Raw genomic sequence first — 15868 nt, 5'->3', positions numbered from 1 at the left:
AGAAATCAGCTGTTAACCTTATGGGAGTTCCCTTGTATGTTGTCATTTTTCCCTTGGTGCTTTCAATAATTTTTCTTTGTCTTTATTTTTTGCCAATTTGATTACTATGTGTCTCAGCATGTTTTTCCTTGGGTTTATCCTGTATGGGACTTGCTGTACTTCCTGGACTTGGGTGGCTGTTTCCTTTCCCATGTTAGGGAAGTTTTCGACTATAATCTCTTCAAATATTTTCTCTGGTCCTTTCTCTCTCTCTTCTCCTTCTGGGACCCCTATAATGAGAATGTTGTTGCATTTAATGTTGTCCCAGAGGTCTCTCAGGCTGTCTTCATTTCTTTTCATTTTTTTTTCTTTATTCTGTTCCGCAGCAGTGAATTCCACCATTCTGTCTTCCAGGTCACTTATCTGTTCTTCTGCCTCAGTTATTCTGCTATTGATTCCTTCAAGTGTAGTTTTCATTTCAGTTATTGTATTGTTCATCTCTGTTTGTTTGTTCTTTAATTCTTCTAGGTCTTTGTTCAACATTTTTTGCATCTTCTCGATCTTTGCCTCCATCCTTTTTCCGAGGTCCTTGATCATCTTCAGTATCATTATTCTGAATTCTTTTTCTGGAAGGTTGCTTATCTCCACTACATTTAGTTTTTCTGGGGTTTTATCTTGTTCCTTTATTTGGTATATGGCTCTCTGCCTTTTCATCTTGTCTATCTTTATGTGAATGTGGTTTTTGTTCCACAGGCTGCAGGACTGTAGTTCTTCTTGCTTCTGCTGTCTGCCCTCTGGTGGATGAGGCCATCTAAGAGGCTCGAAGGGAGGGACTGGTGGTGGGTAGAGGTTACTGTTGATCTGGTGGGCAGAGCTCAGTAAAACTTTAATCCACTTGACTGTTGATGGGTGGGGCTGGGTTCCCTCCCTGAGGCCACCCAACCTTTGAACCTGCCTGGGGTCTTTGGTCGGGCTAATGGCAGACTCTGGGAGGTCTCACGCTAAGGAGTACTTCCCAGAACTTCTGCTGCCAGTGTCCTTGTCCCCACGGTGAAACAGAGCCACACCCGCCTCTGCAGGAGACCCTCCAACACTAGCAGGTAGGTCTCTTTCTACCCTGGGGTTGCTGCTCCTTCCCCTGGGTCCCGATGCGGACACTACTTTGTGTATGTCCTCCAAGAGTGGAGTCTCTGTTTCCCCCAGTCCTGTCGAAGTCCTGCAATCAATTCCTCCTAGGCTTCAAAGTCTGATTCTCTAGGAATTCCTCCTCCCATTGCCGGACCCCCAGGTTGGGAAGCCTGATGTGGGGCTCAGAACCTTTACTCCAGTGGGTGGACTTCTGTAGTATAAGTGTTCACCAGTCTGTGATTCACCCACCCACCAGTTATGGGATTTGATTTTACTGTGACTGCACCCCTCCTACTGTCTCATTGTGGCTTCTCCTTTGTCTTTGGATGTGGGGTATCTTTTTTGGTGAGTTCCAGTGTCTTCCTGTCGATGATTGTCTAGCAGCTAGTTGTGATTTTGGTGTTCTCGCAAGAGGGAGTGAGAGCACGTCCTTCTGCTCCGCCATCTTGGTTCCTCCTCTAGAAAGCAACTCTTAATACAAGGATCTTTTGGGATTGTAGGGCTGGTAGAAGGGACATTAGTAATATCCAAGAAACAGTGTAGGGGAAGGATCTGAAGGGCTTGGCACGTACTTGTTAGATTGAATTGACTCAGTGGAATGGTGAGATTTTTTTGTGGGAAGCTTTTGTGGGATTTAGAGCCTGAGTTGGCAAATTATGTTATGTATGCCAAATCTGGCCAAGGCCTGTTCTGTATGGCCTTGAGCTAAGAATGGTTCTTATGTTTTTTAGTGGTTAAAAAACAAAACAAAGAATAGGTGATGGAGACAGTATGTGGTTCAAAAAGCCTAAAACATTTACCATCTGGCTCTTAATAGAAAAATTTACTGATTGCCTATTTAGAGTATAGCCATACTTCTCTAAGAAGCGGGGAAGCTGAAGGAAGCATCAGTTTAAGGGGAAAGGTGTTCCTTTGGGCCCTGATGAGTTGTCTGTTGTTGGACAAATAATTGCAGAGGTGAATTTGAAGGAAGGATGAGAAACCAGGACTATATTAATAATTGATCTGTAGTGTTTATTTTTTTGTAAGGCATTGTGTTAAACTATAAAGGATTTGGAAATTATCTGTTGTATCCATTCCTTTACTAGTCCAGGCTCCCATTGCCCCTCCCCAAAAGACTGGTGGCTCTAGCTTACTTTTACTTATCTCCCTGATTAATTTTCCTAAAGAGAGCTCTGATGATTTCTTATGTTAAATGCTACTTGGGATTCATTTTTCTTCCGTATGTAAATTAAAATGTCAATGAAAATGTTTATATTTACATTTAATAGGAAGGCATAAGGTATGAAAAGTATATATACCTGTGTTTCACTTTTATGAGTATTTCAATTAATAACTATCCAAAGTTTTACAAGCCAGCATTTAGACTTAACTGGGGCATTAGTTCGTTGCTGTACAACAGTCATTTTGAAATCTATTGATATTATTCTTCCATCCCTATCGCCACTTGGGTTTGAATAGCTATAGTTAGAGTTGCTTCAGGTAGACTGTTGCTGAGGAGTGGAATTGGAGAAAGAAAAGGGGAAAAGCTAATACTGCTTAGCAGTAGTTAGCAATTAACAATACCTTTTAGGAGAGGTATGTTAACTCTCTGTTCTTTCTATTTTTCTCCATGTTCAGAAAATTATATACATAGTGATTACATAGGAATTCTACTTTTGAAAGTAATTAATATATTTCTACTCATTGGTTTCAAAAAAAGATGTAAGAAAGGTGCTTATTTAAAGCATATCATCAAACGATTTTGAAATGCTTATCTTAAATTTCTTTTAAAAAGCTAAAAAAAGAAAGCTAGTAGAGGCTTTGGAGTCAGGGTAAACTACTAGCTGTGTGACTTTGGACAGTCTTGTAACTTTCATGTCTATAAGTCTCTGCCCATACCTTGTCTTTTCTCTTTCTGGAGCTCTGATTAAACTTACGTTTGATCTTCTCATTCTGTTTTACATGTCTTGTAACCCTCCCCTGCCTTTTTAACAGGTTTGTTGTGGAATAATGCTCATACTATAAAATTTGCCATTTGTAAGTATACACATTTGATGGGTTTTTTTGTTTTGTTTGTTTGGTTTTGGCCATGCTGTGTGACTCGTGGGATCTTAGTTCCCCAACCAGGGATTGAACCAAGGCTCTCGGCAGTGAAAGCACAGAGTCCTAACTAGTGGACTGCCAGGGAGTTCCCCATTTGGTGGGTTTTTTTTTTTCTTTTTTTTTTCATTTGATGGTTTTTAATAAATTTATTTACTTTTATAACCAACATAATCCAGTTTTAGATACCTCACAAAGTTCCCTTGTACTTGTTTGCAGTTTATCCCTGCTCTCACTCTCAGCCCCAGGTAATTACTAAACTTACTGTTTCTATGGTTTTGCCTTTCTAGAAATTTCATGTAAATGAAATCATAATACCTTATGTCTGGGTTTTTCCATTACCATAATGTTTTTGAGGTCCAGCAGTGTTGCGTGTTATCTTTAGTTTGTCCCTCTTTATTGTTAAGTAGTATATATCATTGCATGGATATATCACTTTGTTGGTTATTATGAATAATGTTTCTAGAACATTCAAATACAAATCTTTGTGTGGACATGTTTTCATTTTTTGGGGGAAGATAGTTAGGAATGGAATCTTGGAGTCATATGTAAGTTTATGTTTAACATTTCAATAAACAACCAAACTTTTCCTTTGTAAGTGTTGATACCATTCTGCATTCCGACTAGTAAAGTATGAGATTCCAGTTTATACATCTGTGCTTGCACTGGGTATTGTCAGCCTTTGATTAAAGCCTTTCTAGTGGTTGTGAAGTGGTATTGCATTGTAGTTTTAAATTTGCATTTCCCTAATAGCCAGTGAAATTGAGCACCTTTTCTTATACTTATTTGGTAAAGTAAGCATATTCTCTTTGGTGAAATGTCTCTCCTTGTCTTTTGCCCATTTGTGAATTGGATTTTTTTTTAATGTTGAGTTTTCTGACTCCTTTATCTTATTTGCAAATAAGTCCTAAATCAGTATATGCTATTTTGGGTGGAGTATTTTATAAGTTCCATCAGGTAAAATTGATTGACAGTGTTGTTTAAGTCTACTCTATTCTTTCTAGTTTTCCTATCAAGAAAAAGATGAGGTTAAAAAAAAAGAAAAAAAAGAGGATGTGAACTGTACAGGATTGCATTTCATAGCATTTATCTATGCCCATATATTTCCAAGTTCTCCCTAAGACGTTTTCCTCTTTTGTCAAGTGGTTGTCTTTGACAGAACTCCTTAGAAAGGTCCACTGTTAATTAATAAATTTGCTCATGTTGTGTTCCCTTTTTGCCCATCTTTCATTCATATTGTAGGCTTTAGACATATGCTTATGAACTGCAAATGATTTAGTTAAAAACATATATATATAATTCGTACCGGAGTAGTCTGAGTGCTTCTCATGCATGTATATTGCCATTATTTTAGTAGGTTATTTGCATATGTTAAATGTCTAGTTCTAGAATCTGATTTTGGTGGACTTCATTACCATAGCATGAGACTGAGCTGTGGTCATTGCCATTTGTTTGCAAAGAAGCTCACAGGGAGAAATTCCAAACAAATCTTTGTCTTGCTTTAACAACCAGTAAAAATATAGCAGCAAGTACAACCACTAATCTGTTTTTCCCCCTCAAACCAGTTCCAATTTTTTCTAGAAGAGAGAAGTAACCCTTTAAATGATAAATTACAGTATAATTTTAGTGCTACCCCTAAACCCTGCATTTTTAATAATAGGAGCTTAATGAAAATTTCATGAGTTTAAAGCAGTAGGTTAAGTTGGTTTTGGTAGAAATTCAACCTCACGTTATCACGTGTCAGAGCAGCCTACCAAATGGTATTTTTTTCAAGTTACAAGCAGAAGTCACATGAATAAATGTCTTCAGGTCCAGATGCTCTGCCTACCTTCAGTGTACTATGGTTGTGGAGTGGGAGAAGGGGCCATGATAGCAATAATATACCAGCAGTCTAACTGACATGGCCAGATCTTTTGGTTCTCAGGAGAATGCTCTAAATGTGATCCTGGGGATGGTTCTATTGCTCTACAGGTGCATAAGGGAGTAGGGGGTGATGGAGATTGCATTCCTAAATAGTGTAAGTCTCATTGAGAAAGGTGACGTTTGCTCAAAGACTTGAAGGAGGTGATAGAATGAAAGTAATGAGTCAGGATGCAGAGATGCAGAGCACTAGGACCTTAAAGATTATTGTAAGGACTTTGGCTTTTATAAAACTTCTTTGAGTAAAATGTGAAAATACTGGAGAGTTTTGAGCAGAGAAGTGACATAATGACATATTTTAAAAGGATTACTTTAGGGACTTCCCTGGTGGTCCAGTGGTTAAGACTCTGCACTTCCATTGCAGGTGCCATAGGTTCGATCCCTGGTCAGGGAACTAAGATTCCATATGCTGTGTGGCATGGCCAAAAATAAATAAAGAAAATAAAAATGTTTTAAAAAGATTATTTTATTTCTTTTGGCAAGGGTGGCATGAGTGGTTTCTGCAGTAAGCCAGACAAGAGGTGATGATGGCTTGGGCCAGAATAGTAGCAGTGGAGGTGTGAGAAGTGGTTGGATATTGGATGTGTTTTGAAGGCAAGCTGACAGGTTTTGCCATGGGATTATATATGAAGTACATAGGAAGAGGAAATCAAAGATGACATTAAAATTTTTGCCTTAAGGGACTTCCCTGGTGGTCCATTGGTTAAGATTCCACACTTCCACTGCAGGGGCCACAGGTTCGATCCCTGGTTGGGGAACTAAGATCCTGCATGCCATGCAGCCAAAAAAAAAAAGAAAAAGATTTTTTGCCTTAAAAAAAAAAAAGAAAGAATTACAACTGGAAGAATAGAGTTACCATTTACTGAGATGGGGAAGACTTTATGAGAAATAGTGTTTGGGTGAAAGATGAGCTCAGTTTTGGCCATGTTACGTTTGAGATGCCTGTTAGACATCAACATGAAGCTGTTAAGTAGGCAGTTGGATATGTGAGCATGGAGTTCAGGGAAAGATCTGACATGGAAATACAAATTAGAGAGTTATCCAGTGTATTGATGGCAAACTGGATGTGAGCACTAAAAGAATGAATATAACTGGAAAAAAAGTCCAAAGTCTGAGTGAATATAACTGGAAAAAAGAAGTCCAAAGTCTGAGTGAATATAACTGGAAAAAAGAAGTCCAAAGTCTGAGTGAATATAATTGGAAAAAAGAAGTCTAAAGATTGAGGAGAAGAGGAGAAATCAGCAATGGAGTGGCCAGTGAAGGGAAGAAAATCAAACTAACTGATGAAAATGTTTTAAGAAGATAAGAATGGTTGATATTGTTAAATGCTGCTGATATATCAGTGAAGATGAGTCCTGAAAGTTGACCTTTGGATTTAGAGAAAATCGTTGATGATCTTGTTGAAACTTATTTTAGGAGAGTGCTTGCCTTGAAAGTCTTGACTGGAGTGGGTTTTAGAAAGCATAGGAGGAGAAGAAAAGAGGGAAACACTTCTTCCAATGATCTTTACTGTAGATAGAGACAGAAACATTATGTGTTAGCTTGAGGGGCAAATGGAGTCATGCAAAATTTGTTGTGTTTAAAATGGGAAGAATAATAGCATGTTACGTGCTGATAGGAATAAGTTAATAAAGAAGGGGAAAAAATCAGGGAGAACTGGTGGAGAGTTAGTAAGGGTATGGGGTCTAGAGCACAAGAGTGATTAGACTTAAATAGGAACACAGTCACAGGAAGGAAGGCAGAATGTGTGGGTATAGATACTCATTGGTGGACAGATGTGGTAGAGGTTTGTAGAAGTTCTCTTCTTGCTGCTCAATTTTCTGAGTGAAATGGGAAGTAGGTCATCACTTGAGAGTAAGAATGGTGAAGGAGTGTTGGAGGTTTGAGGGAGGAGGAGGTGGTGTGAAATCATACAGAAGAATGAGAAAATGGACCAGGGAAATATGGTGTGACTGTTGGGCATCATGAAGGGACATTTGAGGTTTGTGGTCAGGGCTTTAAAGTGAAACCAGAGGGTGTTGTTTTGTTTGTTTTTTTCCGTAGTCATATTAATATAGGCAGTTATGGAATAGATGGGGAATTGGATTGAATCAGGGTTGTGTTTGCTAGGTGTATTCCTAGTACAGTAAAACTGGAGAGATTCCTATTCCCCCCCCCCCCGAGGGGTATGTAGGGAAGCAGATTCTTCAAAGGAATACTACCAGACTTTAGTTAGAAAAAGAAGGTGGTGGCTTGCAGGATATTAGTTCCCCAACCATGGATCGAACCCATGCCCCCTGCAGTGGAAGCACAGAAGAATCCTAACCAATGGACCCCCAGAGAATTCCCTAGAGGTTTCTTTTTGGAATACAAGCTCTTCCTTTTTGTACTGTACTGGTAAGAAAGAGGGAGATAAGGGCGAGAGATTTTGAGAGAGAGAGCGTGCTAATATCTATATTTAATATATATCTAATATCTATAGATATATTAGATGTTTAATGTTTATATGTCTAATATATATATTATGTGGAGGATGAAGCTCAAGATCTTCAATCTACTCAGTCCGAATTTATGGAGTTTCACCTATCTCAGTATGTAATGCCTCATCCCTTTTTTTAAAAAATAAATTTATTTATTTTATTTTATTTTTGGCTGCCTTGGGTCTTCATTGCTGCATGCGGGCTTTCTCTAGTTGCAGTGAGCGGGGGCTACTCTTTGTTGCTGTGCACGGGCTTCTCATTGCGGTGGCTTCTCTTGTTGCAGAGCATGGGCTCTAAGTGTGTGGGCTTCAGTAGTTGTGGCTCGCAGGCTCTAGAGTGCAGGCTCAGTAGTTGTGGTGGACGGGCTTATGTGCTCCGCGGCATGTGGGATCTTCCCAGACCAGGGCTCGAACCCGTGTCCCCTGCATTGGCAGGTGGATTCTTAACCACTGAGCCACCAGGGAAGTCCACCTCATCCCTTTTTAATCAATCACCAGTAGCAGGATACAGAGTCTAGGGATCCAGCAGAAGCTTAAGTGGTGGTATAAAAAGTAATTTAAAAAAAACTTTTAAATTTGAAATTATTTCAGGTTTACAGTAATTGACGGAAATGTGTTAATCTTCCACTGTCGTCCTAGATTTGTCTTATTCTCCATATTGATGGTTTTGCTTTATGCATTTTGAGACTACTTTATTTGGTGATTCATATTTAAGATTGTTGTAGTAGTCTGGTGAATATTTGAAATCATATAATAACCTGCACTATCCCTATTGATGTTTAGCATCTATTTTTTTTTTAGTATTGTCTTTCTTTTGATTAGAATTTGCTTGATATCTCTTTCTGTCCCTGTACCATTAGCCATTCCATGGCCTATGCTTTAGGTATTTGTCTTAGAAACAGAGTATAGCTATTATTAGGTTTTATTTTATTTTTAGTTGAATCTGACAGTCACTTTTTTTGTGTGTGTGTGGTACGCGGGCCTCTCACTGTTGTGGCCTCTCCCGTTGCGGAGTGCAGGCTCAGGACACACAGGCTCAGCGGCCATGGCTCACAGGGCTAGCCGCTTCGCGGCATGTGGGATCTTCCCAGACCAGGGCACGAACGCGTGTCCCCTGCATCGGCAGGCGGACTCTCAACCACTGCGCCACCAGGGAAGCCCTGACAGTCACTTTTAATTGGCCTTAAAATGATCCACTTCCCAGGATCATACCAGCCCCTCTTGAAGTTTCTGGCTGAAACTCGATTTCCCTCCTCTCTGGTTATTTGAAGCCACAGTATCTGCATAGCACTGTTGATTTAGTAATCTCAATCTCACTGGACTTAAATGGAATGATTCTAATATTTTAGGTGTGCTGTCGTCAGTCAACATGTTTGTATATAGTAAATATTTAGTGAATTAAATTATTTTAATGTATTTATCATTAAATTTTTCCTTGTAATATTAGTTGGTTAATTTATAAACCATCTTTTTTAAACTTTCTGTTTTAGTCCCAGAAATCCTGGATAGAAAGCACTTTGACCAAGAGGGAATGTGTATACATTATACCAAGTTCAAAAGACCCTCACAGGTAAGCATACTTCTCTTTCTTCTGGGTTCTTCTAGAAATAAATAAATAAATAAATTTATTTACCTACCTACCTTATATTTTTGGCTACGTTGGGTCTTAATTGTGGCACACGAGATCTTCGTTGAGGCATGCAGGATCTTTCATTATGGAGCACGGTCTCTTTGTTGTGGCACTTGGGCTTCTCTTTAGTTGCGATGTGTGGGATTTTTGTCTCTAGTTGTGGCGCGAGGGCTCCAGTGCACATGGGCTCTGTAGCTGTGGTGCGTGGGCTCTCTTGTCGAGGTGCGTGGGCTTAATTGCCACGCGGCATGTGGGATCTTAGTTCCCTGACCAGGGATTGAACCTGCGTCTGCTGCATTGGAAGGCGGATTCTTTACCACTGGACCACCAAGGAAGTCCCTCTTCTAGAAATTTAGATGTAAATTATATTGCTATTTATTTATTAAAAATTTAAATTATTATTTGTAGTTACTGTTAACTTTTGTGCTTACTGTTAATTATTCTTTTAGGATTAGGAGAAGGAGCTATCATAGCAAAATATCAGTGTTCTGGAGTTCTTAATGACATTTCACAACATCTTCTTCAAAGTGGTGTTCCATCCCTAATCTCTTCTTCAAAGTGTTGTTCCATCCCTAATCTCCCCCGTATCATACTAGTGTATTACAAAGACAGTTAAGGCTCTCTTTTTTAATTGATTCACTGATACTGAGAACTTAAAAATGTTTGTGTATCGGTTTAATGGGCATCTACTGAGTGCCCAACACTATGGTTTATGCTGAAGAAACCAATATGATGAACCTAATAGTTGTTGGTTTTGTTTGCCAAAATATACCTGTAATGAGCACTTAGTGGAAAACTTGTCACCAGAGATTCTGTTGGCATCTCTGATTGTCTTTTGGTCTTTAAAATGGCTTTGATAATAGAAAAAATTTTAAGTAAAGGACAGTAGTTAGAATTCAAGAAAAAGACCTGTTGAGGTATTTATTGAAGAAATATTTTTCCTAATTTTTTTCTTTTTCTTTAGACCTAAAAATAGCAAGAAGCTTAAAAGGGTAAATCAAAAATACAGTTATTTTCTGGCCTACAGAGCACCTCTTTTCACAGGCATTTAGGAAAAATTAATTGAAAAAGGCATTTACAAGGATTTTTAGTCTTCTTACCTTTGCTGTCTCCTGTTAAACCCTGTTTGCTATGTAGTAATCTTCTCTGCAACTTTACTTCCATTTACTATATGGCTCTTATGAAAATACAGCCAAGTAAGTAATCTTTTATTAACTGATGTATTTTAAATTATAGCACCTGTCACCATTATTGTCCATAGTGAGTTTTTGGTAAATATTTGTTGAATAGAATTTCTGAACCTTTTGTTTGTTACATTACATAAACCTGCTGTTTGAATTCAACATTTCTCTTTTTTTTGAAACAGCAAAAAATACCTATTTTGAATATATCTCTCACTTAAACAAATTTCCATCATAAGAGGAATGTGCATAATAACTTTTGGAAAGTTTTGAGATGCAGAAAGTAGGCTCAGGGACTGCCCTTGTGGCGCAGTGGTTAAAGAATCCACCTGCCAATGCAGGGGACACGGGTTTGATCCCTGGTCCAGGAAGTTGTCACATGCAGCGGAGCATCTAAGCCTGTGTGCCCCAACTACTGAGCCTGTGCTGTAGAGCCTGCGAGCCACAGCTACTGAAGCCCGTGCGCCTAGAGACCGTGCTCCGCAACAAGAGAAACCACTGCAATGAGAAGCCCATGCACCGCAATGAAGAGTAGCCCCCGCTCGCCACAACCAGAGAAAGCCCGCACACAGCAGCCAAGACCCAGAGCAGCCAAAAATAAATAAATAAATATATTTATTTATTTAATTAAAAAAGTTACTCTGTCATTAAAAAAAAGAAAGTAGGCACAATACTCAGTTTCAAAACATGAAGACAGTCATTATTAATAACATTGCACCTATTTTTAATCTTTTCTCAGTGCATAGCTTTCGTTTTAAAATATTGCTAAATTCAGTCTATACGTAAAGCTTTGAATCTGCTTTTTAACAAAATGTTATAGGAATTACATTTTTTCATGATACAGATATTTTATAAGAACGGTAGTTAATATTCTGTTAGTGTATGTATCACAATTCATATACCTATCCTACTCTTTGCCGTTTGAGTTATTTTCAGTTTTTAGCATTATAAATTAAAATTAGGTCACAATGGAGATCTTAGTGGATAAAACTTTTTTGTGTTGAAAGTTTTATTCCCGCTTAGTATGTGTAATGCCAAAAAACTTTACAAAAGATAAAAGAATACACATTATCACCAGTAGTGACGAGATTGCCTGAATATTGACTAGAGTAATATGATCCATCATCTTCAAGAAAAAGTGATGAGTAGAAAATAGTGTATGTATTAAATTTGCATTTATTTGATTACTGTTGAGAAAACATTTTTAATATTCTTTAATATTCCCCCAATTTTTGTTAATTTCTGTAAATGTCTTTTTAGATCATTAAAATAGATAACCTTAATGTCTCTTCCAATCATTATTCTATGATTTATTTGTATTTCTTACTAATTATTAAAGATAGGTTTTATTACAAGATAAGATTACATTTCTTAACCAGAGAGCATAAGTGACATTTCCCAGGTCACATGGCTAATAATTCATAAAGATTGGATTAGAATTTAGATCTGCCAGTTCTAAATAAGACTGTGTTGTTCTTCCATTTAGAGAAAATTATAGTTTTGCTTTATTAAGAAATAGATTGTATTATCATTAAGGAGCTTATTTCTTGTAATTTTGTTAATTTTACTTTGCAGTAGAAATAATACAAGTCCTCATTAGGTGTTAAAGAAATCTCAAGCTGTTATTAAATACCCTTGCCTGTAGCCATCCATATGAGACCTAATTTACAAACACCATTAGCTGGTCATTTTTTCCTACACTAATTGGATTTTAAAATTAATATGAATAGGTTAATCATTGATTTACAAGGTACCAAAAATTATAAGTGAAAGCCTCGTTTTTACCACTGTGCCTTAACTATAAGTTCCCCTCCCTAAAGGAAACTGGTGTTACCTATTCCTTGGGATACCTTTCAGAAATAGATATACTCTTTGTCTGACCAAGCAGATGTATATTTATTCCTCCCTCTTCCCCATTAAATTCATACTGTTTATCTCGTGTTTATTATCTTGGCAATAACCACTTTGCTCTTAATTTTTGCATCCTTTTTAATTATATATCTGGATCATAATTTTAGTATTCCCTTAGGACATTTTAGCTATTCTGTTTTTTTGCTGTTAGAAAAAAAATTCTGTTGGGTTTTTCAGCAGTAGCCGTCCCTGACTCCTTGTTTGGTACCTTACAATAAATGCTGCTCTTTCCTTCACCACAATAAATGAATGAATGAATGAATGAATAAAAATCCTATAGTAAATAACCTTATAAGTGAATCATTTTACACATATGCTGTAGATATTTTTTAACCTTCACTCTTAGTACTTTAGACTTAGAGAAAGAGTCTGCATTTTTCATTTTGATAAGTATTGCCAAATTGCCCTCCATAGAGAGTTTATCAGTTTATACTCCTCCCAGCAGATACGAGGCAACTTTCCTCTATATTCTCACCAAGATATTGTCTTAAAGGATTAAAAAATTTTTTTTTCTAATCAAATACCTTTTCATGTTTGTTTTTACTGTGAATTATCTGTTTATATATTTTCCTATTTTATATTGATTCAGTGAAGCTCTTATATATTAGGAAAACTAACATCTTGTCTACAAATATTTTTTCTCAGTTTACCTTTAGACTTTATGAGTGACATATTTTTGCCACATAAAAATGTTGTATTTTTTATGTAGTTAAATCTGTCAGTCTTTTCTCTTATGGTTTCTGGGTTTTAAGTCACAACTAATTATATTTAAAATATGAAAATCATGTTAGTTTTAAAAAGTAGTTATTTGAATATGTAAATTAAGGTATAAATGTCTTGTGCTGTCTACTGAAAAATTAAACTAAATACATAATTTTTCCTTTGTTTTGTATTTTTTAATGGATTTTATATAGTTTAAACTAAAAAAAATTTTTCCCTTTAAGTAATAGATTTACCTTGTTTTATAGGTGCCTTCCAGGATGTCAAATTTGTCAACAACTCGTCAGGTAATTTTCATAACTTCATTGCACAAATTTTGAAAAATAAAACTAATGTATAAAAGAAATCAGAATACATTGGGATAAATTCACAGGCCATTATGTTTAAGGGTTACTTTACTCAGACTTGGGAGGTGAAGGATCAGGCAAAGCTGCTTGAAACTCAAGTGCAGGTATCTGAGCAGAGTTCTAAAGCTGAATGTGACTTAGGTAAAGATTGAGGGAAAGGGATTTTAGGCAGAGAGAACAGGATGTGGGAAGGCCTGGCAGTGAAAAAGATTATGGTTCTGTCAGGAAACTGCAGGCTGTAGAATGTAAGATGGATATTGGAGAGATCAGAGTCTGGAGAAATAAGTAGGGCCAGATCATTTAAGCTCTTTGTGTACTATGCCACACAGTTTTGATTTCATGTTAAAAGGGTATTATATAGGGAAGTAACATGTTTAGTTTTTTTTTTTTTCCTCAATAAAAGCAGTTGGTATTTTGAGGAGATTGGATTGGGAGAAAAAAATAGTTTAGAAACTTTTGGAGTAATTCTGGCAAAAAATGAGAGCCTGAATTAAGATAGTGGCTATGGTGATGAAGGAGAAGTAGGCATATTTGAAGGGATTAATCAGACAAATTCAGTAGGATTTGGTGGATGTATGGAGAAAGGGAAGATTTGAGGATGGTACCTAAATTTCTTACTTAGGCAACTAATTAAAGAGTAATGTTGTTCTTTTAAGCTGTGATGAAAGAAGACAAGAGGAAGATGAGAAGGTCTCTTGGTGGTGGGCTAGGAAAAGAATTGCATAGAATATGTTCATTTAGATATATTGAGTTGTTTTAGCATCTCCAGTCCTGTTCATTTGTTCCTCTAGATGGGAAGTTTTCTGTCTGGTGTCTTTACACTCAGGCTGAAGAGCTTCCTTTATCATTTGGTATAATGCAGATATACTGGAGAGGAATTTTCTCAGCTTGGTTTATCTGAAAATATGTTTATTTTACTCTCATTTTTAAAGGATATTTTCACTGAATGTGGAATTCTGAGTTGACACTTTTCTCATTCCAGTGCTTTGAAGATACCATTATATTGTCTTCTAGCTGTTGGTTTCTAGTGAGAAGTCAGCTGTCGTTAGTGTAGTTGCTCTCCTGTGTGTAATGGGTCTTTTTTTCCTCTGGCTATTTTAAGGATTTTTTTTTTTCCCTGTAATTCTGGATTTCAACAGCAGGTCTATGATGTGCCTAGGAATGGTTCTTTTTGTACTTCTTGCATAAATATCTGCAAGTTCATATTTTTCACCAAATTTATAAGTTTTCAGCCATTGTTTCCTAAAATACTTTTCTGCCCCATTCTCTATCTCTCTTCCCTCAGAAACTCCAGTTATACATATATTAGATTGCTTGATATTTTCCACAAGTCACTGAGGCCCTGTTTCATTTTTATTTAATTAAAATAATTTTTCCCATATATTAGATTAGATCATTTGTATTGATCTGTCTTCAGGTTCACTAACACTTATTTCTGCAATCTCCAATGCTGTTTTGCCCATCCAGTAGGAAGTAGATGCCCCAAACTAAATTTAGAAGACTGTATCATCAAATACTAATGTATTTATACTATTTTAATTCTATGGTGAAGGTATTAATTTACTGATATCCTAAAATCAAAAAGATTAATTTTCATACTCTGAGTTCATTTATTTTCGTATGGTTTTTCATTGACTAATTTTTTAAAAGGTCTTTTTAAAATTTTATTACTTTTTTCCTTTAGGTGTTTTTGTGGTCGCTTGGTCAAGCAACATGCTTGTTTTACTGCAAGTCTTGCCATGAAATACTCAGATGTGAAATTGGGTGACCATTTTAATCAGACATTAGAAGAGTGGTCTGTGGAAAAACATACAGAACAGAGCCCAACGGATGCTTATGGAGTCATAAATTTTCAAGGGGGTTCTCATTCCTACAGAGCTAAGGTATATCATGTATTTGAGTTTCTTCATTTACCTTATTACCTAATAATGTACGTTTATTACCTGACAATAATATTGTGTCAGAAAATTAGTTTCAGTCATTTCCTTATGTATTTTGAAGTTCTTTGTATAGGTACATATATGAATATAGAATTGTTATATCTTGTTGAATTGAACCTTTTTTTTTAGTTTAGTCTACTATCTCACTTTTTCTTTTCTTTTTGGTCTTTTGGATTAAGTATTTTTTTATTAAGCTTTCCTTCTTTATAGCATTTTATTTATACATTGTTTTTCTATTCTTTAGATTAATCTTATAATAAATACTATAAAACGCATTTATAACTTGTTACTATTATAAATTAGTACTTTTACCACTTCCTGGACAACGCAAGAAACTTTAGAATACTTGTGACTACATTTTTTTCCCTCATGACTAATGTGCTCTTGTTGGCATGAATTTTATTTCTTCGTGTATTAAACTTCCAAATCATAATTATTATTCATTAAGATGTATCAACATATTATCCCGTAGATTGTTCCACCTGCCTCCCTCCCTGACTTGATTTGATAAGCAGTGCCAAATGCTGGGCCTGTCTCTCCATTTTTTCTATTCTCTTGGATCCTGATCCCAC

At 36.5% G+C, this 15868-nt stretch overlaps 1 protein-coding gene across 1 annotated transcript in view; it reads left to right on the top strand.

The window, feature by feature from the left end:
* The window catches only part of TRPM7 (transient receptor potential cation channel subfamily M member 7), a 120645-nt gene that overhangs the window by 16979 nt on the left and 87798 nt on the right, over window positions 1–15868 (top strand). Inside the window, exons 2-4 of the mRNA XM_060149785.1 lie at window positions 9058–9137; window positions 13258–13296; window positions 15041–15239. Of these exons, the coding sequence (XP_060005768.1) occupies window positions 9058–9137; window positions 13258–13296; window positions 15041–15239 (318 nt within the window). The remainder of the gene's footprint in view (window positions 1–9057; window positions 9138–13257; window positions 13297–15040; window positions 15240–15868) is intronic.

Source organism: Lagenorhynchus albirostris, chromosome 1, assembly GCF_949774975.1.
Source record: "Lagenorhynchus albirostris chromosome 1, mLagAlb1.1, whole genome shotgun sequence".
Classification (NCBI taxonomy): domain Eukaryota; kingdom Metazoa; phylum Chordata; class Mammalia; order Artiodactyla; family Delphinidae; genus Lagenorhynchus; species Lagenorhynchus albirostris.
The sequence above is the reverse complement of the archived record's forward strand: the minus strand, read 5'-3'. Positions and strand labels throughout refer to the sequence as shown.